At 56.0% G+C, this 23,698-nt stretch overlaps 1 protein-coding gene and 1 pseudogene across 1 annotated transcript in view; one reads left to right on the top strand and one right to left on the bottom strand.

Moving 5' to 3' along the window:
* The window catches only part of FAM193A (family with sequence similarity 193 member A), a 96,500-nt gene that overhangs the window by 31,538 nt on the left and 41,264 nt on the right, over positions 1-23,698 (top strand). Inside the window, exons 3-6 of the mRNA XM_090267158.1 lie at positions 13,202-13,332; positions 13,819-13,986; positions 16,592-16,826; positions 20,525-20,649. Of these exons, the coding sequence (XP_090123284.1) occupies positions 13,202-13,332; positions 13,819-13,986; positions 16,592-16,826; positions 20,525-20,649 (659 nt within the window). The remainder of the gene's footprint in view (positions 1-13,201; positions 13,333-13,818; positions 13,987-16,591; positions 16,827-20,524; positions 20,650-23,698) is intronic.
* LOC150020419 (large ribosomal subunit protein mL42 pseudogene) lies at positions 10,435-13,038 on the bottom strand (annotated as a pseudogene).

Below are 23,698 nucleotides of genomic sequence, written 5' to 3'. Positions count from 1 at the left end.
CGGACTGCACGTGAGCATCAGCAGTGCATTTTTTAATGAAAACTATTTTCTAAAAAATAATTCAGTGGCATCATTTTGAAAATCTAAGATGCTAGATTCTCAGTCTGTTGTGATAGGTTAAGTTGTTCTTTTAAAGATTTATTTATTTATTTTAGAGAGAGGGAAGGGGAGGGAGAAACAGGGAGAGAAATCTCCACGTGTGAGAGAGACATCAATGTGTGGCTTCCTCTCACAAAGCCCCCCAATCGGGACCCGGCCCACAGCCCAGGCCTGTGCCCTGACTGGGATTTGAACTGGTGACCTTTAGTTTTGCAGGACAACCCTCGACCCACTGAGCCACACTAGTCAGGGTGATAGGTTGTTTTGATTAAAGTATATGAAGGAAATATTTTAATAGCTTTTTAGATAACTCTGGGTTTTCTTCTCTCGTACCACCCCAAACCATGACAAGAAGCAGTTTCTTAGTGGTTAGTTGTGATGCTAGAGTCAAACGGTATCAGTGAATTTTCCCTCTGTCGCTACATTTAAACTCATTGTCTCTTCCCTGTACGTGGTCACGTAATGTCACACATTGGTCGTTTTCTAAGAAAATGGTTTTCGAGTTAGGCGGCCCTAGCCGATGCCAGCGCCTCTGACAGCTCACGTTTGTCCCCGTCACCGCCAGTCTCATCAGAAAAGTCCTGAATGTGGAGCAGCATTTGAGCCCAGTGATGGGTGCAGGTTTGCCAAACTTCTAGTTTTTGCTTGAAAGCTCAGATTTAATGATGGCCACAGATCGTGGCAGCTGTTTGCCTTGATGTGACAATCTCATTTCATTCATTTTTGAGAACGTGTCTGGCAGATGGCCCGTCTGAATGACCTCATTTGGTCTGGCAGATGTTCTCCCATGTGAGTAACGGTTCACGGATGAAGTGACTGGCTCAGTGCGCCGCGCGCAGTGCTTTTCTTGGGGACACTGTGGAGACACCTTTGGCACGCTTCCTGTTGCGTCACAGAGTATCCAGGCTTGGGATGAAGGCTTGAGATTGAACGCAGCGATTTCACGGCATAAGGACATTCTTCAGCAGAGCTGGTCATTCTAACCTGAGTGCGCAGCAGCGGCGGACGCCACGGTCACTGTGCTGTACACCTGGCTGTGCGGCCTTCGCTCTTTCTCGCTGGGGGGCTGGCGGTACCTCCCGCCAGCGCCTCTGCACCGTCACAGCGAACGTCACCACAGTGGAAAAGCAAGGAACGTGTTGGTGCTGAAATGCAGGTCGTTTTTGCTAGTGGACCTGCTGAGAAGGGGGTCGGGGCCCAGGGCTCTGGGGCTCATGGACCATGCCGGGAGGGTCACTGCTCTGTGGGGGCGGGGCGGGGGCTCCCTTACGGCCGTAGTGCGAGGCCCCCTCAGGCCTGTGTGTCGCGGACGTCACCGCCCTCTGCCGCCTTGTCTGCTGGGTTTGTAATGTCTCGATGGAAACAAGTTGTCATTAACGCAGCCACGTCTCTCAAGTTCTCCGTAGTGACTGCCTCCTGCGGCTGTTTCCAGCGGCTTTTCCTGGTGAGGCCACAGACACGTTGTCAGCGTGTTTCCTTCTGTCAGCGCCGCCCAAAGAAAAATGCGTGGATGACAAATGCGAGCCACTTAAACTTTCTGGTTGTTACATACCAAAAGCTAAAAAGAAACAGGCGATGTTCTATTTTCCTGCCTCACTATATCTTAAGTTAATTTCAGCCTATACTCAATATAAGAAAATATGAGCGAGGTCTTTTTTATTTTTTCATACTATACTGTATTCCCTCACCGCGGGTATTAGGTCCCCCCCTGCGCGAAGTAGGATCCTGACATTTATTCTACACTCTTAAACCTACGTAACTTTAACAACATACGTATGTATACAGTGCCACGAAATCCCGCGATATAGCGAAAAATCCGCAATAAATAATTAAATATAATATTTTTAAAACCCCGCGGTACAGTGAGGCTGCGGTAAGTGAACCATGACGTAGAGAGGGACTGCTGTGTATTCAAAGTCCTGCTCACATTTCAAATACTCAGTAGCCACATATGACTTGGGACTCCTGAACATGAGTTTTATGCTTTTATTGTTTTGCCTTCCATATTTAGACCTACAACTTGCCTGGAATCGAAATTAAAATTTTACGTGCTGTGAAGTTAAGGTCGCATTTAACGCATTTTCATGCGGAGACCCAGCTCCCTAGTGGCATTTGTGGGACGCTGGCGCCCCCGCTCCCCAGCACCGACCCAGTGTGCAGAGAGGGGCGGGGGTGTTTCAGGGCCTCAGCTCCACCGGCTCATTTGTCCTGCGCCTGCGGCTTGCTGTCTCCTCGCTGCGGCGCTGTCCTCTCACCGTCAGAGCGGACGTCCCGGTACCTCCTGCTCTTCCAAAGGGATTGGTTTATTCTTGGTTCCTTTCATTCCTGAGCGACGGAGAATGATCTTGTGAAGTCACATGCGTGCGTGCACACGCACACACGCGTGCCCTGCTGAGCGCCGATGGGGTCGCACGGCCTGTGCGTCGGTGGGGGAGGGATCGCTTCCCTCTGATGTGAGTCTTCTAGCCCGGGCGTGTGTGGGTTTTCTCCTTCTAGAAGTGTTGCATCGCTCTCTCGGTTGGGCATTGTACCTTTTTTCAAAAACTTTTACCCACAGGCATTTGACTTTTACTTACACTGTTCTAAATGCTATTTTGCATTTTTCCTCCTCTACCTTTACTGGTATACTTCTTTCCAAGGTGTTTATTTGCCTGGGAGTCACACGGGCCTTTGACTGCACTGGTTTCAAGTGGAGTCTCAAATAGTTTTCAAGGGTCGCACTTACAAGTTACAGCCCGTTTGTCTGGGTGCCCTGTGTGCGCCGGTGGTCGCGCAGTCGCCAGGAAGGGTCTCCATGCAGACGACCTGTGCTCCCCTCCTCAGCCTCGGTCCTCGGCACAAGCCAGCATGAGGGGAGAAGGAGGCGTGGAGCCGAGGTCCCGGACAGTGCTGGCCCCGAGGTGGAGGAGACGGAGGAGCAGGCAGACGGGAGCAGAGCAGCAAAAGCCACGCGGAGCCGGGGGCAGGGGGCGGGACGCATGCTTGGCAGCCATGGGCTGGGGGCTGGGTTTTTCCTGGGAGGTGAGAGGGAGGGCTCGTTACTTGTGGGGCCGGCGTGGGGCCTGAGGCCCCTGGGTCAGGGCCCAAGGCCTTGATGCCTTGTGTCCAGCACACGCCACAAGCCCGAGCACGTCCGTTCTTTGTGCTCCCACCTCCTCCCCGAGTCCTGCTCAGTGACGGGAGGCCCATCGGAGGCGCCGCAGGCCCCGCACATTGGTGTCGCAGCTCAGGACCCTGTGTGTGGGACCCGCCGCTCTCACTGTGGGCAGTGAGGGAGCCTGTGCCTCCTCCAGGTTGCCATCGCCACCTGGGAAGCGGCCGGTGGCGGGTCAGAGCCTTAGAGCCTTCTTGGTCCATCCAACAAGACCTGGGGAGGGCGAGCGTCCCTGGAGGCCTGGCTCCCAGCAGCCTTCCTGACAGATGTTCTGAAAAGTTAACCAAGAAGGGGAGGAAGTGCTAAAGGTGACAACAGAGGGGCCGTGTCTGAGGCCTGCCACTCGCGTGGGTGGGGGTGTGAGCAGGGGCCGGACTGAGCTGCGTGCAAAGTAACTCAGTGGCGAGGAAGCTGAGCAAGTCCATTGAAGGGGCTGATTTCAAGGTGCTTGGCAGTGGGGGAAGCAGAGGACGGGTCAGAAGAGGACGAGGGGCTGGAGAAGGGGCGTGGGGTGTCACGCACTGAAGGAAAGTGCTGGTCAGTGGGGGATGCCCCCCGGTGATGTCTGTGCACATGCCCATGACATACGGGTTACGGAGGGTAATGAAAGGAGCACGGGGCGCTCTCAGTGTGTGCCCCTCCCTTCCCCGTCTTCTTCCTCCTGCTCTCAGGTAACCGTTGTCCTTGAATTCTGTGTTTATCACTTCCCTCTTTACACTGGATCTCAGCCAAAAGGCTGAGAGCAATTCATACTCCTTTTTTTAAAACTCCTTTAAAAATTGTATTGCCTAGACATGGCTCGCCTCTTTGCACAGCCACATCAAAATTACAACTAAAATATGGAACAACCATCACTCAGAACTGGCAGAAATCGAGTCAAATGGAAGTCTGACAACTAAGGAATTAAAGAAACCGCATCCTCCCTGCCTGGTGTGGCTTGGTGGACTGAGCCCCGGCCTGCAAACCAAAGGGCTGCAGGTTTGATTCCTAGTCAGGGCACAGGCCTGGCTTATGGGCCAGGTCCCCGGTTGAGGGGTGCGTGGGAGGCAGCCACACATTGATGTTTCTCTCCCTCTCTTCTTTTCTCTCTAAAAACTAATTAATTAATAAAAAAAAAAAAAAGACCCGCATCCATCCAGGCTGGTAGGAGGGGCAGACGTGGAACAGGCTGGTCTCACACCCACGTGTGGTGGACAAAGATTCAGGAGGGATCTCTCGGGAGTGAGGAGTCCCAGCCCCACACCAGGCCCCCCAGCCCAGCGTTCCAGTGCCAGGAAGATACGTCCCCACAAGTTCTGGCTGAAAAACCAGCGGGGACTGAGTCGGTGGAAGAAACTGCTGGAGCCCCAAGCTTTCCCCTTAAAGAGCCCGCACACGGACTCACCTGCTCAGACTCCCTCCCTCTGAGCTCCAGCACCGGGGTAGCTGCTTGAAAGGCCCCAGCGGGACACAGCGGGGGAACTGAAGGGTCTGGCATCAAGGCGAGCAGAGGCCATTGTCCCTTTCCTAACCCCTCCCCCCACAGAGTCCACAAACTGGTGCCGTCTCTGAGACTCCGTCAGTCTGGCTCCCACTGTCTGACCCGCCTTGGAGATCCCTAGAGACTCTGCCCCACCCAACTCACGGGCCCACGCAAGCTGCTTTTCCACAAGGATGGCTGGTCTTGGCTCAGGCTGCACAACGTCCTAAATCCTCTCAAACAGGCAACAGCTGGCCTCTGAGCCCCAGGCCCCGCACCAGCAGCAGCCAGCCTAGATTCACAGCTTGGCTTCACCTGCGAATCTCCACACCCAGCACAAGCAGCAGCCTTCTCAGATGGGTTTACAGCTCAGGCAGGGTGGCCGCCAGCAAAACACGGGTGGGGGCTGACCTTGGCCTGCACAACCTGGGAAATCCCAGGGCCATTGCACCCAGTGGACAGCTACAGACCACGTTGGAGCGCCAGCACCCTTCCCCTGCGCAGCTGATCCTCCACGGAGGGCAGAGGTCGGTGGTCAGTGGTCACAGCCAGTCCTTGCAGCTGACTGGCCTGGATAAATCCCTCCCATTGATCTTCCAACAGCAACCAAAGCTCAACTACAAGGGGAGGGTGTACTCAGCCCACACGAGCAGCCAGCTTGGGTGACAGGGGAGGCTGTGCCACTGGGCCCTAAGGACACCCACTACATCAGGCCACATGACCAAGAAGTGGAATCAAAGCAGCTCTACCTCATACACAGAAACAAACACAGGGAGGCTGCCTAACAAGGAGACAAACCTGGCACAAATGAAAGGACAGATAAAAACTCCAGAAAAAGAGCTAAACGAAATGGAGATAAGCAATCTATCAGATGCAGAGTTCAAAACACTGGTTATAAGGACGCTCCGGGAACTCAGTGAGGACTTCAGAAATAAATGAAGGACACACTAACTGAAATAAAGAACAATTTACAGGGAAACAACAGGAGATGGATGAAGCCCAGAATCAAGTTAGTGATTTGGAACATAAAGAAGAAAAAGTCAACCAATCATAAGAAGAAGAAAAAAGAATCCAAAAAAATGAGGGTAGTATAAGCAGCCTCTGGGACAACTTCAAGCAGTCCAACATTCACATCATAGGGGTGCCAGAAGGAGAAGAGAAAGAGCAAGAAATTGGAAATCTATCTGAAAAAAATAATGAAAGAGAACTTCCCCAATTTGGTGGAGGAAATAGACATGCAAGTCCAGGAAGCACAGAGAGTCCCAAACAAGATGGATGCAAAGAGGCCCACTCCAAGTCACATCATAATTAAAATGCCAAAGGTGAAAGATAGAGAATCTTAAAAGCAGCAAGAGAAAAGAAGTTAGTTACCTACAAAGGAGTTCCCATAAGACTGTGAGCTGATTTCTCAAAAGAAACTTTGCAGGCAAGAAGGGACTGGCAAGAAGTATTCAAGGTGATGAAAAGCAAGGACCTACAGCCAGGATGACTCTGTCCAGCAAGGCTATCATTTAGATGGAAGGGCAGATGAAGTGCTTCCCAGACAAGGTAAAGCTGAAGGAGTTAATCATGACCAAGCCCTTATTAAATGAAATGTCAAAGGGACTTACTTAAGAAAAAGAAGATCAACACTATGAACAATAAAATGGCAAAAAATACATATCTATCAACAACTGAATCTAAAAAACAAGCAAGCAAACAGGAAGAACAGAGACAGAGTCATGGATGTGGAGCGTGTTCTGATGGCTGCCGGGTGGCAGGGGGTGGGGGGTGAAGAGGGGAGGGGACTGAGAAGCACAAACAGGTGGTCACAGAACAGCCGTGGGAGGTAGAGCACAGGGCACGGAGGAGCCAAAGAACCTACACGCACGAGCCCTGGCCATGACCAGTGGAGGGGGACTGCCTGGGGGCCTGGGGGTGCTGGGTGGAGGGGGCACCGGGGGGGAATCCGGACAACTGTAGTGGCGTAATCGATAAGATATAATTTAAAAAATTGTATTGCCTATATGTGTATCTCTAAATGATAAATTATTTCATTTTTGTTGCTGATCTTTATGAAAATGGTGTGTGCTGTTTCTCTTCTGAGTCTTGCTTTTTCTTTTTAGAGAAGATTCCTCATGCTCTCTGGGTTTTATTCATAGGTCACATAATACAGGTCACATAATTCAGTACGTTATGCTATAATTGACTCATCGGTAAAGAGTTGTTTTTCAGTTTTTGCAATTACAAAGATGCCGTCAGCGCATTTACAGACCTGTGCCCTGGCACTCCTTTGCGTGGGTTTCGCAGAGTGTGTACTGGTCACGGTTCTCCAGAGAAACAGAGCCAGCAGGGGGTAGGTATTGGCTTGGCCAAAAAGTTCATGTGTCTTTTTCTGTCAAATAAAAGTCACATTTTTACTTTTCTCCAGTAACCTTATTGATTTGGACATTTTGAATATGTCACCTGTCTCCCAAGTGGTAGAACACTGATTGTTCTCAATTAATGTCTTGGTTTGATCGCTGTCAACTTCAGCTGGTCTACCTGACCGTGGAGCATCGTCCAGCGAGAAATCTCCAGCACAAAACTTCACAAGTCACTTCTGACACGTTCCATCGGTCACAGCCCCTCCTCCACACACGGCACAGACCTTTTGTTAAGTTTCAGTTTCGTTTTTATCTTTACTGAGATAATAAAGCATAATACACCAAAAATGTTGCGTATTTTCTTCCATCTCAATATTAAAATGGCTGTACAAAAATTTTACCAATTTAGATTTTTTAAAATGTATGCTGATGTGACAGCTGTCACAGTATAGTCTAACAAAATTATTTCTAATGAACTTAAAGACAACTAAGCGCTACTAGAGCCACCTTATAGAAAATAACCAAATGAACTTTTTGGCCAGCCCAGTAGGAAGAGAGAAAGAAGAGATTTATTATAGGGGTTGGCTCCCGTAGCGGCCAAGAAGCCCCAGGGCCTGCCATCTGCAGGCTGGGGGCCAGGTGGCGTTCAGTCTGATTCCAGAGGCCTGAGAACCCAGGGGCCAGTGGCGTGCACTGGCTCTGGGGTGGACGTCCAGGTACCCGGTGCTGGTGCTTGCGGGCTGAAGATGGGGCTCTCGGCTCCGGCAGGAGAGTGGAGTCCACCTTCCCCTGCCTCCTGTTCATTCAGTGCTTCAGTGAAGGGCTGTCTTTCTTACTCAGCGCTAGCCTCCTCCAGAGACACCCTCGGGGCCCACCTGAAAGCGATGTTCTACCGGCTGCACGGACGCGCTTCGCCCATTCAGGTGGGCACGGAACGTTAATCATTACAGAGAGTGTATCTACGGAGTCGAGGTGCTGGCTTCTAGGTGAGAGAAATCCACATGTCTATACGAGAACACCAGTTCCCGAGCGCTGCACTTGTACCCACCCTCACCCACGGCGTGTCAGCCTGTTACCCGCACCCGGCATTGGGAAGGCAGAGCTTGGAATTGCGGGGCCGTGGGAAGGAGAATGGGACACGGGATGCTCCTATGTCCCGTGCCAGGTCTCTTTCTAGAAGAATCTTCCTTCTTTTGAGACAGATCTGCAGGTAAGGTGGCGGAGGGGGTAGAGCAGATGCGGCGGGCCTGGCAGAGCAGCAGTGGGTACGGTTTCAGGTGGTCTCCGAGAGAAACGAGAACCACGAGCTGGCAGGGTGTCCAGGTGGCCGGCCAGCCCGAGGTCCCTGTCGGAGGAGGAGGCACCACTGTACAGGGGCCCCACCTGCCCATTGGCAAGGATGGCCCCTCAGCAGCATCCGCTTGTGGGACTCGGCGGGGACAGGTGGGCTGCACAGGCCCAGAGGACAGGCCTCCAGGGCGTCGGGGTGCCGTTGGGTCCGCCTCCCGTGGGCGGCACCCTGAGTTTCTGCTGCAGCCACTTCTCTGCCTCCTGCCTCACCCAGAGCGGGCACCTGCACAGGCCTGGCCCCGAGCTGTCTCCCGGGGGGTAGTTGCTGAATGATTCATCTCCAAGGCGGTGCTTCGGGCGTTTGCAGTCGAGGTCACACCCTAGGGGGCTGCAGGTGTGTGTGCGTGGTCCTTGGACTCTGGGACAGTGACAGCACTTTGTGTTGCGTGTCGACTGCAGGAGGCCTGCGGAGGTCCCTGCGGGGGGCTGTGCGTCTTCTGTGGCCTGGATGGCCTGGGCTACTGTCCTGGCTGCTGAGGACGGCGCAGAGGTGGTCTCGGCACTGAGTTGTGTGCCGAGGCCACACAGAGCCATCGAAGGCCGGGCCTGCTCTGTGCGGGAGAAAACCGATGCTGGAGGAGACGCTCTGCAGGGACTCGAGAGCCTGCTGCTCAGTAGCCACGGCCAGGCCTGTGCTGAATTTGGCACTTTGATTTCAGCTAATCATTCATCTGTCTCTTTACTTGAATTTTAATGATTTTCAAGATTTTTGTGTGTAAGTTGTAGACTAACTTGGGTTTTTATACTTATACAAGGGCTCAAAAAACATATAAGTAACAAGCAGTTTGTCCGGTTGGGGGTGGAGATGGCGCCTCTGGGAGAACTGCTGTTCCCTTGAGGAGGTCTGTGTGGCACTGAAGCACCGGCCACAAGGACAGGTCTTCAGCAGATTAGTAGAGCTTCCTGTTTGCTGTCCAGGCTGACTGTTTTAAAGGCTCTGTTTGGTTGTGCACATTAGCCTTTGTGCTGTGTTCTCACGTACATGGTTGTATTGCACACTGAGGGGCCAGGGGCTTCGATAGGTACTGTGTACAAGCCGTACCGTCCCGGTTAAAGCAGCCATTGAAGACTCGGCTGGTATTTGTCCTCATCCTGAAGGTTTGCCCTGTTGGGTCTTGGTTCATAATAAAGACACACAGTTCCTTTATAGGGAACTTCTTGAAAGTGGCTGCCGACGAATTTGTTGCTCCTGCCCAGAACTGTCGGAACGAGAGGGCAGGAAGACCGTTGGAATGGTGGGCTTTGCTTTTTTCACTGAGCACAATGCACTTGAGACTCATCCACGTAGCTGCCTGTGCTGGCGCTTACTTTCCTTCTGTCCCTGTAGCCCCCCATTGGCTGGAGGGGCCGCAGTGGGTTTCCCCGTCAGCAGCAGGAGGCCATCTGTGTTTCCTGGTTCTGGCTGTTAGGGATAAAGCTCTTGGTGACATTTGGTGCAAGTCTTCGATGTGGACGGAGTTAATTTCTATTCGATAAGCACCTGGGAGTGGAACTCAAGGCCATCACTAAGTGCATGACTGAGACCACAAGGAGCTGTCTTGCCGAGTTTCAAAGTGCTTGTACAGCTCTCCAGCCACGTGGGACAGGTCCCGTGGGTCCCGAGGCGAGAGGGTGGCAGTCCTTAACCTTAGCCATCCTAGAGGCTCATGGTGTTACCGCGCGTGGTTTTAATCTGCATTTTCTCGGTGGCTTGTTGAGCATCTTTTTATGCGCTTGTTTTCCGCCTGTGACTTCGGTGAAGTGGCTGTTGGCATTTTTCACCTTTATTTAATTGAGTTGATTGTCCTACTGAGTTGGAAGAGATCTTTACATATTCTGAATACAAGCCTTTTATCAGATACAGTTCTCAGATATTTTCTCCCAGTGAATGGCTTGCCTTTTTGTTATATAACACTTCCCTCTTTTTTTTAGATAAGGCATTTTATTATTATTTTACTATATAACGTAGTAGTGAATATACTTGATTTTCTCAAATGGCAAATGAGAGACAGGAAAATATTTTTCTTTGATTACTGAGAACCTCAGAATCATCTGTCTTGTGGAGGGTTCAGTTTCTCACGACGTCTGTGCTCCTGTCCGCGAGGACACCCACGGTGCTTAGGAGTGAAGAGCATTGGGTGAAGCTGTTCTGTCATAGGTCCTTGTTCCAAGTGTTCGTCTTTTTCTTCTAATTAGTTTTCAACACTTGATCCAGTGTTTCTTCGTAATTGTGCACAGGGTCTGGCCGAGGGGTAGGTTTTGTGTGTTCGTATGGAAGGTCCACAGAGGGATGGTAGCAAACTGTAGTCCTGCGCTCAGATGTCAAAGCAAGCTCTGCTTTGCAACGAGAGCCATCTGGAAGAGAAGAACACGGGGATCTGTGACAAACACAATATAAAGCTGCATTTTGAATTGGAAATAAATGTTTCAAGACAGTTCTGTTTGGTAGCACCCATTTCACTGCTCCTACTGCCGAGGAGAATCAAGCAAGCTGCTTACCAGGTGGTGTGGAAAGGATGATTCGAGGAGAAAAAGCTTTTAAAGTTTGCCTCTAGGGAAACCTAGTTCCATGTCTTGATGGATCCTCCCCAGGCCCCGCCATGTTTTATAACACTGTTTTGTGAAGAGCAAAAGTCTTACATTTTGCTCAAGTCCAATTTATAAACTTTTAAATGATTTGGGCTTTTTCTGTTCTGTGGAAGAAATCTTTGCTCCTCAAGGCTATAAAGATTGTTTTCCTGTTTTTTCTGGATGTTCTGTGGTTTGCGCTTACACATTTGACCTGCGACCCATCTTGATGAAGTTTGTGTCTTTTGTGAAGTGAGAGAGTTTCAGGTCCCCCTCTTTGCCCGTGGATGCTCCGTTGTTCCGGACTGTTTGCTGAAGACGCTGTTTTTCCTCATTAAATCACATTGGCTCCTTTGTCAGAAATCAGTTGACACCACGCGTGTGGTTCTGCTTCTGGTCTCTGTTCCGCTTGGCACGTATGAGCGTGTCGTCCTTTTGCTCGTACCGTACGGTCTTCCTTCCGGGAGGCGGGGAGGGCCTCCCGCGTTGGGGTGGTCTCCAGGGCTTTGGCTGCCCCGGGTCCTTCTCGTTTCCACAGGAAGCCCTGCTGAGTTTGAAACGGGCCCTGTGTTGCATTATAGCTCAGTTTGGGGAGAATTGACATCTTAATAGTGAGTCTTCCAATTTATGATTGTGATATGAACCTTCATTAATTTAGGGCTTTTAAATTTATTCTTAGAATAGTTTTGTAGTTGTCAAACTACAGGCTTTGCACATAGTATATTGAAAATTTTTCAAAGTATTTTATATTTTTTTATTTTAAATGGTACTTCTAAAATTTTTTAATACCCAGTTGCTTATTGCTAGTATGCAGCAATAATCCTTTTTCTTCTTCTCTGTTATTGTGACGGAGGGGGTCAGCACCCCCAGCAGGCAGAGGCGGGAAGCGCAGCGCAGTGCGGTTCAAGCCGGGGCCTGCGTGGGGGCCCTTCCAACTGCAGTCAGGGAGGTGGCTTGTGTCCACGTGCAGGGCCCAGTGCTGGGGTCACTCTGGCTGCTGCTTGGAGGAGGGTCACAGGGGGTCGTGTGGGAGAGCCAGGGGCGCCGCCAGCACAGGAGCCCAGGCCAGAGGTGGCTGTGAGTAGACTGGGCTGGGGGCCGGGGACAGGGCTGGGACACCGGGGCTGAGGGCCTGCTTGGCCCTGGAGGCAGGAGGGGCAGGACAGGAGCAGGCACCTCCACTGAGAGGACACGGGATCCAGGCCCCTCTGGGACAGGAAGCCTTGGAGGTGACAGGAGGAGGGGCCATCCGGTTCTTTCCGTGTGACAGTGCCCGTCAGGAGCCTCTCCCAGACGCTGCCCTTCTCCTGGCTGTGGGGTGATGGCCGTGGCACTGGCTTTCCTGCTGGGGAGCTCTGGGCGGCAAGGGGCGAGTGCTTCCTCCACGGTGGGGGCTCCCGCTGTAAGCCTGGTCCCAGAGTCCTGCTGTGGTCCTGTCCCCGGGGGGTGAGGTACTGGCTGGGCAGGCCGTGCAGTTATGCTCCGAGACGGGGAGCGCAGGCAGGCAGGGGTTTGTCGGCGGGGGCTGCGGCTGCCTCGGCGCTCCCCGTGGGCTCCACTGGGGACAGCTTTAGGTGCTGCTGGGTGGTGAGGCCCAAGCCTGCGCCGTCTGTCCCTCCCAGAGCCTCCCTTCCCTCAGGGTCTGTGGGCCGAGTGGCCCCTAGGTCAGCACTCGTGCCGTCGCGGGGACTGGCCACCATGTCCTGGAGGTACGCACTGGGGGTCGGTCGCGTGGGCTGCTTGGGGCACTAGGGGTAGAAGTGCCTCCTGTAAAGAAGCAAGGAAATCACTTCCCGTCCTCATGGCACTGTGACGAACTGTCAGTGGGAAACATACCAGGTCCCAGACACACCTGTGCGCGTCAGAGGGAAAGTTTTCTGTGTCATGTTGTTTCAGAAATTTTCAGTGTCTCGGTTTTTTTGTATCTTTTTAAAAGGCATTTTTCTGAAATTTGTGAATGAGCTTTTCGTTTTTAAATTTAATGTATTTTAATTTTTTACTTTATTTCATTACCGTTTATCCCCCTTCACCCTCTCCCACCCGCACCCCACCCCACCGCAGTCAGCACACTTGTCTGTGCCCATGGTTCTAATGAACAAGCTGAACCAGCCAGCAAAAGAGCGACAGACTCATGAAGCGCAGGGACTGGGGCGGGGGGGGGGGGGGGGGGTGAGCCAAAAGGAGAAAGAGTGCGTGCGCGGGAGCATTTGAACGTGACCCGTCTGTGCTGTTCTCTCTCCCAAACAGGGCCAGGACTTCCTTCTGCACAGCCCTCTGGGCGGGCCCCCAGCGGAGGCCGGCGGCGGGAGGCTGGCTCTGGGGACCCAGCCGCTGCCCTCGGACACGGCGTGTGCCTGCGAGGCCTGCAGCGAGCGCAGGTACCGGGGCGGGTGGGACGGGGCTGGGGCTGGGGATGGGACAGGGTCGGCTTCCCGTGAAGGCCACGGGCGAGTGAGGCTCCTCCCTCCATCCCACCCGGAGGCCTAAGAGTGGGGGAAGGCACACGGATGGTGGGGGACAGGGGGAGCTAGTCCTCAGGAAGGACAGGGGCCGGGGCTCAGTCTTTGGGATCCGAGACCGCGGGCGGGAGTGGGCTGTGGCCGGCGGCCTGGGGCCTTGGTGGGCATGAGCGCTGCCTCATGGGCCCCTGGGCGGCAGAGGTCGGGGAGCCAGGCTGACCCCGTTCCTGATCCATCGTGTGAGGGGGCTGACGTCTCCTGGGCCTCCGAGGGCAGTGCTGCCTGGCTGCAGCGGCGCAGAGCCGGACGGAAGGGAGGAGCTGGGCGTGGACGGGAGGGCCGCAGGGGGCAGGGGGGGCGAGGACTGTGCTGACCACCCTGACCTGCCCTCATGCCGCCTCCCAGGGAGAGCTCAGCTGAGACAGACCGGGAGCCGCAGCAGCTGCAGAACTACTGGTCCGAAGTGCGCTACACGGTCCGCTGCATCTACCGCCAGGCCGGGACCCCGCTGGCTGATGACCGAGACCAGTCCCTGGTGCCTGACAAGGAGGGGGTGAAGGAGCTCGTGGATAGGTACACGCGTCCCCTGTGTCCTGTGCCCCGGGCCCTGCGGGGCCTCAGCAGCCGCTGGTGAGAGTGGCCCCTGCGTCCAGTTTCACGTTCTGGTTTGCTGACGCGCTTACTGCTTATGTGACAAAAGGGAGGTGACGCGCTTCGGCCATTTCTTAGTGTTGGGACGGACGCTGAGAGGACGCTGAGCGCGTGCCCAGCCCAGAGAGGAAGGTCCAGCCGCCGTCCTGTCTACAAGGTGAGGCGGCGGAGGCCTAACTCGGGGCGCTCCCAGGCAGCGGGGGCTCATGACGTGGCGCCTGCTCTTCAGCAGACGCTGCGTGCTCGTGACAGCACCGACTTTGAGGTGGACGTCATTTTTATTTTTTCTCATAGTTTCAGCGTCTTTTTTTCTCTTTTGAAATGTTCCAAATAAAAGCGATAAATTTGAGCTCAAGATTTCGTGGTTCGGTTCTCATATTGGTTTCTTTGTCTCATGTTTGGGTGTTTCGTGAGCTTGTCCCGGACGCGGGAGCAGTGATGGGCCGTGGGCCGTGCGAGCTGTAGCGGCCTGGGCCATGCCTGTGGGCCTCTGCCGTCCCGGGCGCTGGCTCCGGGCGGTGCGGACCCTCGCAGACGTCGGGCCTCACAGGGAGTGTTGGGAACGGATGCGTGACCTGCCCGCTACTGAGTGCTCAGAGGCGGCGGAAGTGAAGTGAGACATTGAAAGAAGCGTTCAGGAAGTCGCAGTGCAGAGGAGGGCTTGTGGCCGAGGCAGTGACGGTGACCGGGGCTGAGGCGGGGACAGCGCTGCTCCAAGAGTGAGCCGCGCGGTCGGGGCTGTGAGAGCCCCACCCCCCTTAGAGCTGTGTGTCTGGTGTACGCTGGGCTCCCCAGCCTTTGTGCCCAAGGGTGCTCTTGGCTTCAGTGCTGACATGCAGGAAAGGGGAGTCTGGGGACCGTCCCTCTCTCCGGGCCTCGGGGCCTGCCTCCGCCTCCGCCTTCACCTCCCGCCCCTCCCTGCTCTCGGGCCTTCGTTTCTCCCCTGGCGCCCTGGCGTCTGCCCTCCTCCCCATGTGAGTCTTCTGCCTTCTCAGGGTTTCTCGCTCCTTTGTCTCCCTTCCATCACTCACGTTAGTCTCCAGGCACCTTCTCCAAGAGGCCACCCATCGGAAGTCTAAGGGCCGCTCACATCCCTCGTCGTCCCCTCCCCCACCTAGAGCTGCCCTCCGTGTGCGTGGGTGCAGGCTGGCCCGGCTGCCTGGCCCTTCCCCGCAGCGTGGATGTCGCGGCACGGCCTCCAGCCCGCGGTGCGGCCTGTCCTGCCGGGGTGTGGGTGGGCTTGCTGGCAAAAGTACCACGTGGTTATTTCATTAAATTGATAAGATACAGACGTGGACAAGGAAATAAGGTAGAACGTATGTCTAATTTCACCAGGCGAAGGACTAGGGAAGGAAGCGTCCAGGGTGCTTGTGCGTTTGATGGTCCCTGTGCCGTCTGAGTCTTGTGCGGCTTTTCTGTCCCAGGTGCAGTGCCTTCTGTTCCAGAGGCCCTTAGCTGGACGGGTAGGCTGACAGCTCTGTCCACCTCCCTGCAGTGTACTAACCACAGTGGGGGCCCGCGGGTTTTTACTGTGTCTCTGGCGCGTTTTATAGAAAGTGTCACACGTTCCATTGCGGGATTTCACGTGGCTGTTTTACGGCCTAGGTGGTGCGGGAATTTTAAAGTGGAACAGACAGTAACTCGCATTCTTCTCTTTTGACCAAACGTGGTGCCCATAAGGTGAAAGGATTCATTATATGAAGTCCAGGAACTGTAGCCTCAGGTGTTTTCCGGCTCCCGTCTAACAGAGTGGCTCCTCCTGTGCGTAGGGTGTGGGTGGGGGCCAGGCTGCCCCTCCCGTGCTCCCCTGTCTCCATCGAGGGGCGCGCAGGGGCTCCCAGTGACGGGTAGTGCCAGACGCTGGAGGACAGGGGTGGAAGGGGCCTCGCGAGAATGTCACCTGCTGGGGCGGGTGCTGGGGCGCGGGCAAGCAGATTTTATTTCACGCACTTTTGTTCGTTTTTGGTGGGATAGTTGAAAAAGAGATAAACTGTCTCTTTAAGTTTCCCTTGGTTATAAAAATAACACAAGCTCGTTGGGATTGGATACTGAATTCCTAGAAAAGGAAGGAGCTGTCTGTGGCATTCCCCAGCCTGGGAACCTCCTCCTTGGGACCCTTGTTTTCACCTGTTAACATATCAGCGTGTGAGCATAATTGTCCTTAGTTGCCTTTGTTCGTAATTCAACGGTCCAGTGACAGCCTGAGGCACTGACTAGAATGTCCACTCTGCCACCTGGTGGCTGTGTGGGTTCCAACACCCTCCGCAGCCTGTGTGGGCTTCAGTATCCAGTCATGTGAGAGCCCGCCAGGTGGGCGACTGAGGTAGCGCAGGGGAGGGACAGAACGTGGAGAAGTTCCTGCTACGCTGCCCGTCTCCCTGTTGAGTTGGGCGAACGCACTTCTCCTGGCTTGAGAGGAGGTGCGGTCATGTCAGGTGGGCTCCCAGGGAAAGGTGCTCATGGCTATAGAATGTCTTTCGAGAGAAGCTGGGTTGCAGGGGAATGGTGACTGTCTTTCTCTCTGCAGGCTCTGCGAGAGGGACCCCTACCAGCTGTACCAGCGGCTGGAGCAGCAGGCCCGGGAGTACGTGCTGGAGATGAAGGTCCGCCTCCTGCGGCAGCTGTCGGCCGCGGCCCGCGTGCGGGTGCCTTCCGGCCTGCAGGGCCCGCCGCAGGCCCACCAGTTCGTCTCCCTGCTGCTGGAGGAGTACGGCGCCCTCTGCCAGGCGGCGCGCACCATCAGCACCTTCCTCGGCACTCTGGTGAGCGCGCGCCGGTCTCTGGCTCTGCTGGGAGCTGGGCTGTGTGCTCGGGGGACGCGGCGCGCTGGCTGCTGAGCAGGCTGTGCTGGCCGCAGTGCCCCACTCGTGCCCCGCGGGCCTGCGCGCCCCCTCCCCCTCCCCACACTGCCTCCTGCACGTCTTTCTGCTCTTCAGAGGTGCACATGCGGTGCCACCTCCCCTGCCAGCACCCTAGGGCCTTCCCGCGTCCCAAGGGCGGCAGCTGGGGCTCAGCTGAGGCCTCTGCCTGCACCTGCCCTGGTGCCTGGGCCAGGATGCCTCCAGGCAGGCCCCCCGGGGTCAGTGTGGGGTGCTGTTTTGTGAAGCTAACAACCGCTAGCTTGAACCACGAGTCTTGAAACAGATTCCTAGCAACGTGCACAAAGACGTTTCCTTGTTGTTCGGAAACAGCCGCAAACTGGAGGCACAGAGCGCAGCCATGTGGTCAGCGACTCACTTCGCCTCCTTGGCACAGAGAGGTGCTCACTGGTCTCTGGGGTGCAGCAGTCGGGCCCGCGCACCCCTGTTCGTCAAGGGCAGCGGTGGGACGATGGCCAACCAGTGGGAATGGGAGCCAGGCTACCAAGGCCGCTGCTGAGCTGGCACGGAAGCAGGCAGCCTCAGAGCGAAGAGATTCAAGGGGACAGGCTGCGGCCTGGGTCTGCCGCTGGCGGGGTCTGCGCCCCTGGCTGGGACCACGGGGCTCACTCTGGCGCGAAGCAGCGAGGCCACGCCCAGGAGGGGCAGCAGAGCGAGTTGCCCCTGGGACCTGGGCTGGGTGGGGGGGTGGTCTGAGCAAGGGCTGCGGGCGTGGTGTGACAGTCTCGAGCCAGGAGGTGGCTGTGCAGCGACCCCAGGTTGCCAGTCTCGTCAGGCGGCCTCAGGTCCCTCTGGAGGGTTTGACGTCACCTTACGTAACCATAGGCCATTGTCACACCCACAAAACCGACAGGGTTTCTTTTTATCGCCTGATGCCCAGTCCATTTAAAAGTTTTCCAATCAGCTCAAAAATCTCTTTATGGTTGGGGTGTTCAGATGAGGCTCCAAGAACGTCCACAAACGTCGCGGAGACCTTCCGGGCCCCGGCATCTCCACGGTCTCGGGAGTCTGCGGAGCTCAATTCAGGTCAGCCCTGCGCCGGGGCCTCCCAGCAGCCCTCCGCAGGCCGGGGCCTGAACGCTGAGGACCCCGGAGAGCTTCTGCTTACGTGGACCTTATCCATCAGTGTTTTCTGTATTGGGAGTAAGAGAAATTTTTAAATGCTCACTTACTAAATTACTTTAAAACTAATGAGCCCAGTACATAACAAAAATAGCCTTTTTTGGATTAAAAAATAACTTCCAAACAACTTATTTATTTAGAAGAGGGGGTATTGTTTTCATTTCTGCGCATCTCTGGTCTGGGTTAACACAGGACACGTGGCTCCTCATACCTGCTCCGCATGCCGCTCACTGCCCGGCTCGCCGGGGTCGCCCGGGCAGGAGCTGCTGAGGAGGGTCTGACTGCTCTGCGTCTGGATGAATTGTTGTTCTGGCTCCTCTTTGCACGTGCACGAGAGCCCGAGTGCTGCGCATGTCAGGTTCAGTGTTGGCTCCGAGCCCAGGCCACAGAGCTGCCCACGCGTGGTCTCCTCGCGGCACACACCGGCCGTGGGGAAGCCCTGGTTCACCGGCGGGCTATCGCCAGCAGCAGAATCTTCAGCACAAAGAGTCATCGATCCTCATCAGAAAGGTGCTGAAATGCCGAGGAGCTTCAAGGCCGCGGCGGCAGCTGCAGATGTTCCTGAGTTCTGGTTTTCGCTCGAAGGCTCAGGTTTGACGAGGGGCCACACATCGGGTCAGCTGTTTTCCATCAGTGGCAAGGTCATTTGCTGTGTGGACCCCACTGGCTAATTCTCTGCTGACCCCGTCATCTTCTGCAGAAACGACATCCCTCCTCTCCTGACTGCAGAACCCACGGGATGCATCCCCACAGAAGCACATTCCCAAACATGTGACTTTCTAGGAGGCGCCCTCCCGGGGCTGACTGCACACTGCCCAGGACCAGACAGGGTCACGGCACGTCTCTCCCACTTGCTAAGTAGTGAGGGAAGGTTGGTACTAGACTGACGGGTGCCACCAGGCCTCTGGGAAGCACCTTCCCAGGCTGTAGCCACCCTGAAACAATTTCCATTCATGAGGACGGAAGGATTCTGAACATCCGGCTGTTTCTCAAGGGCTGCTGTGGGATTCGAATCCCTTGCCCTGTTCCAGCCCCTTGCCAGCTCTTCACGTGGCCGTGGGCAGTAGGACTAGCGGGCTGGGAAGCGGCAGGGCCACCAGGTGTTTTTGCCCACCTGTGGCCCGTCTCTGCCGTCCTCACCCAGGTTGTCCAGCCTGTGGGCTGCTCCTGGCCCGGCCCAGGGCTGCTGCTGGTGCAGGAGCCCTCCATGCGCTCGGCACGCGTGGCCGCCTCCGCTGGCTCTGGTGCTGAGGGCGTGCGCTCTGCCCTGTCCCACAGCCCCACCCGAAGTGCAGTTCCAGGCTCCACTGCAGCTGCCAGGTGTGGCCCTGCTGGGACACTCAGCTGGCTAGTGTCGTTCCCACACACCATGGTTACGGGTTTGATTCCTGGTCAGGACACAGGCGAGAAGCAGCTAATGAGTGTATGAAAAAGTGGAACAACTCACCCCCCGCCCCACCATCTCTCTCAGATCAATAAATAAAAATTTTCAGAAAGATGCCACAAGTTTTCAGAAATCAGTCTTTGCCCAGTTATCTTTATTACTGTCAGCCCTGAAAGCCGCAGCAGTGGTCTTGGGTGGTAACTCAGTGCCGGGCGCTCCTAGGCTGGCAGGCAGGACCCACTCCCTCCGTCCTGAAGGTTTACGGGGGCAGGACTCCTGGGGTGTCCGCCCTGCCCCTGCCTCCGCGGGCCGGGGGCCTGGTCTGCAGCTGCCGTGCCTTCCCATTGTCCTTGTGCAGACGAAGCGTGAATCAGCTTGCTGCCTGCCCCGGTGCCCGGGGACCTCTGGGAGACAGGGACCTGCTGCACCAGTCTCTGCCTCTTGCCTGGCACAGCGCCTGCACAGACTGGCCTCTGCGGAGGCCCATGACACGTGTCCTCTTGGCACTGCCATCTGTGGCCATGACATCACAGGCACATTGGTGACGCTTGTGTCGGGCTGACTGTGTTGGTCCTCGTCCCTGGTCTTCTGCACGCCTCACTTTCCTGTGTTGCGTCCTGGCTCCGAGGGAGGGACGCCGCCGCCCCTGGGGGAGGGACCGGCGCTGCGCGGATGTCGCTGGGCCCTGGTCAGTCCGTCACAGTCCTCGGGTACAGGAGGGACTCACTGGCAGCGCAGGCGAGCCTTCGTGGTGTCGCACGGCCACCGGTGTCCTCACAGCCTCGTCGCCGCACGGGTGCTTGTGCCCTCAGCCCCGGGCCTGGCAGGTGTTGGCACGAGTGTGGGGCCTCCCTGTGTAGGTTGTTGGCTGGTGTCTCCAGGCACAGACCACTGCATGTTGTCCCCAGACAACCCGCTTCCGAGGGGACGCGCAGTGGCAGTGTGGCGCCCGTGCACAGGCGGGGCGGGAGGCCGGGGCCCGCAGTTCCTCACGCAGAAGGGCTGGGCGGGCGGGGGGAGAGGGCGCCCTGGGGAGCTCTTGGCTTCCAGTAACGCAGCGCATCTTTTCAACCAGGAAAACGAGCACTTGAAGAAGTTCCAGGTGACGTGGGAACTGCACAATAAACACCTGTTTGAGAACCTGGTGTTCTCGGAGCCCCTTCTCCAGAGCAACTTGCCAGCACTGGTGTCGCAAATCAGGTACTTAGCCTTCACGTGCGTTTGTCCCGTGGGGCTCCTGCGGGGTCCCGTGCGTGACTCTGAGTGCCACTGTCTCGTGGGCGTTCTTGTTGGAGAAGCTGGGAACCCAGGGCTGGGATCGAACCGAGACCGACAAGCCCAGGATCAGCGCGTGACTGAGGACAAACGGCGGCCCGCAGCGTTTGGCCTCGACAGGCCCGGGGCTTGGCCAGCTGTCTGTGCTGGAGTCCTTGCTGTGGCCCTCGCTGTGCAGGGCACGGGAGGGGTGGGAAGAGGGCCCTGGGCGCGGGCGCCGCCCCACCAGCCTGCCCCTCATGTTCCTTCGGTGTCTTTGTTCTCTTCCTATTTGTGCCGAGAGCGCCGCCGGGGCGCTTCCCCCACGAGGGCCAAGGAGGGGCACTGAGCGCAGGACCCAGGGCCACTGCCTTGGTGTCTGCTCGGCCGGGAGGCGGTTCCTTGGGTCCGCGCCGCTGCAGCTTGTCTGCCGCGCCCCTGGGACCAGGCTCGCGCGTCAGACACATTGTAGTAGCAGCACAAGTGGGGTTCCCTTTATTTAAGTGTGCTTATTGAGCCTCAGTGGGACCAGACTCACAGAAAGTGGAAATTATTATTTCTGTTATTTTCTTAGAGGGGAAGGGAGGGGGAGAGAGAGGGAGAAAAACATAGATGTGGGAGAGAAACATCAATCCGTTGCCTCTTGCATGCACCGGACCCGGAATCGAACCCACGACCTTTCCAGGGCTGAAAATTATTTTTTTAAGTGAGTAAGCTATTGTTGTAGCTGAGTGATGCACCAGCTGTTTTTTCCTCCTGAAACCCACGTGTAGACGCCCCCGGCCTTTGTGCCCCGTGTCCCTCAGTCCTGTCTGAGTCTGAGCTGTGCCCCCTGCATGCCCGCCTCTGGAGAAATAATGCCTCGCGGGCAGCTTCCACGGCCGGCCAGGGACAAAGAGATGAGAAGGAAGCGCAGCAGGCGTGGCGTGGGCCTGGCTGGCCCCATCCTGGGCTGATGCCCTCAGGGTCCTGCCTGCTGTCCTTGCAGAAGGAGTCAGGAGTGGGAATGCGGATGTTCAGACCCACACAAGGGCCCTTTATAATGAGACGTGCCTCTTGGTGGGCAGGGGCTTGCAACAGGGTCACAAGGTGTTTAGCCTTGTTTTTTCTGGTGAGCCCGTGAGTCTGAGGGCCTGCCATCAGACTGAGTGGTGACAGGACCCTGGTTGTGTCGTGGAATGTCACAGCTTTCTGTCCCTGCTTCTCGGTTTCCCCTGTGTTCCCTGTGAATGAGGCTGTTCAGTCTCGAGTGTGAATTCTGGGGTCAGGCTGCCTGGCTGCTCTCTGGGCCGGGAGGGGGCAGGGACCAGAGACAGGGACGCAGGCTGGGGAGCAGGGGAGCGGGCAGTGGTCCTAGAGGGCTGGGCACCCAGAGGACGGGTTCCCGGCAGGTTCTCTGTCGGCGGGGAACTGGTTTGCTTTGAGCTCATGCTGCAGATACCCCCTCCGCCACTCAGAAGAGTTTGCAATGAGGTACATGTGAATCCTACCTCCTCCAGTGGTGCCCTCGGCTGTGGCACCGGAATCCCACTGTGGTTGCCCAGTGACACTGTCACTGTCTCCGGCCTGTGTTTGTTCAGCTGGATGAGGATAAAGTAAACTTGAGATACAGAAAAGGACGCAAAGCAAACGCACCCAGAAGCCCTGCAGACTCCGCCTCCCTCGCAGGGCTGGACTGGGGGCTTCGCTGTGTCTGCTTGCAGGGGGCGGTGGGCGTTTGTAGCCAGGGCCCAGTGGGCCTTTATTTACAGTCTGCAGTACTGATTGTTGGGGAGGGTTCATCGGGCTTGTAAATGAACTTTCTCAAACTGATTTCCTTTCACTCTCCTGATCACTTACCGTCTCACTGCGTGTTATTTGTTATCAACATCAGCATGGGTATCTTCCCGTGTGCTGTCGTGTTTGTATAAAGAGAATATTTAGGTAGTAGCTCATGGGACCCTGGGGACAGTCCCTGGGACCCCTGTTTCCTTGGGATTCCAGCCCAGCTTTGCTTGAATGTTAGCCCTGCGCCTGCAGATTGTGCTGCAGTGACCCCACCGGGGGCTTTGCTCTGTTGGCTCCAAGCCAGCCCTGTGTCGCATAGGGAGGAGCAGGCCTCACCTCGGGTGCATGGGGCCAAGGCCAGTGCTCCCCAGGCCGCATTCTGGGGGGGTGGGGTGGGTAGGTGCATGAGAAGTGGCCGTCTGTCTGGGATGAGTAGGAGTGGGGAGGACACTGCAGGAGGGGTGAGGAGGGTGCTCTCAGGCCTGAAGGTCCCCTGGCCTCCTGTGCCTCTGAGTGGAACCCCGAGGCCCCTCAGAGAGTCTCTAGGTGTGTGTCTTGAGTTTCGTGTTCTGAGGGCAGAAGCAGCCTGGCCCCTCTCTCCGTGTGGGCTTCCCTGCCCGACTTCTGCTGCTCCCTCGATGACTTGAGTTTCAGGTGCACAGTAGTCCCAGGTGTTCCCCGGGGGTACGCCCGGGGACAGGGACAGGGAGCCATTCACACCCGCTGAGGTGGTTCTGATTTAAAACTGCCTTTCTGTGCACTTATAAAATGATTGAATTGTCATAGCAACAAAATTCTGGAAGTATAGAAAATCAGGAGGAGGGGGAGGAACTGTACACAATTGTGTGCTTCTAGATTTTTCCTCCCTCCGCTGCCCACGCACATTGATAGCCATGAGCCTCGGGCACGCCTGTACCTGACACGGCGTGTTTCCAAGGGACAACGAGGCCCCATGTGCGCGTGTGAGCGCCCGGCTGTCCCGCAGCCGGCCGAGCCCCGCCTCTCGCAGCGCCCTTCCAGAGCACCCCGCCCACAGCCCTGGCCGCCAGCCCTGCGCCCTCCGTGCTCCGGGCAGTTCCGAATGCGGGCCTTGATTGTGGATTTCCTTGTCAAGGTGTCCCCGTAGACAGTGATTTTGATTCAGACGCTGATATATTTAACTGTTCGGAAAATGAGCGGTTTCTGGGGAGAAGCTGCCCCCGCCCCCCACAGGCCTCCCCGGCCACCT

Source organism: Furipterus horrens, unplaced genomic scaffold (genome assembly GCF_987537825.1).
Source record: "Furipterus horrens unplaced genomic scaffold, mFurHor1.1.pri manual_scaffold_2, whole genome shotgun sequence".
Lineage (NCBI taxonomy): Eukaryota > Metazoa > Chordata > Mammalia > Chiroptera > Furipteridae > Furipterus > Furipterus horrens.
This window is presented reverse-complemented; position numbering and strand designations above follow the sequence as displayed.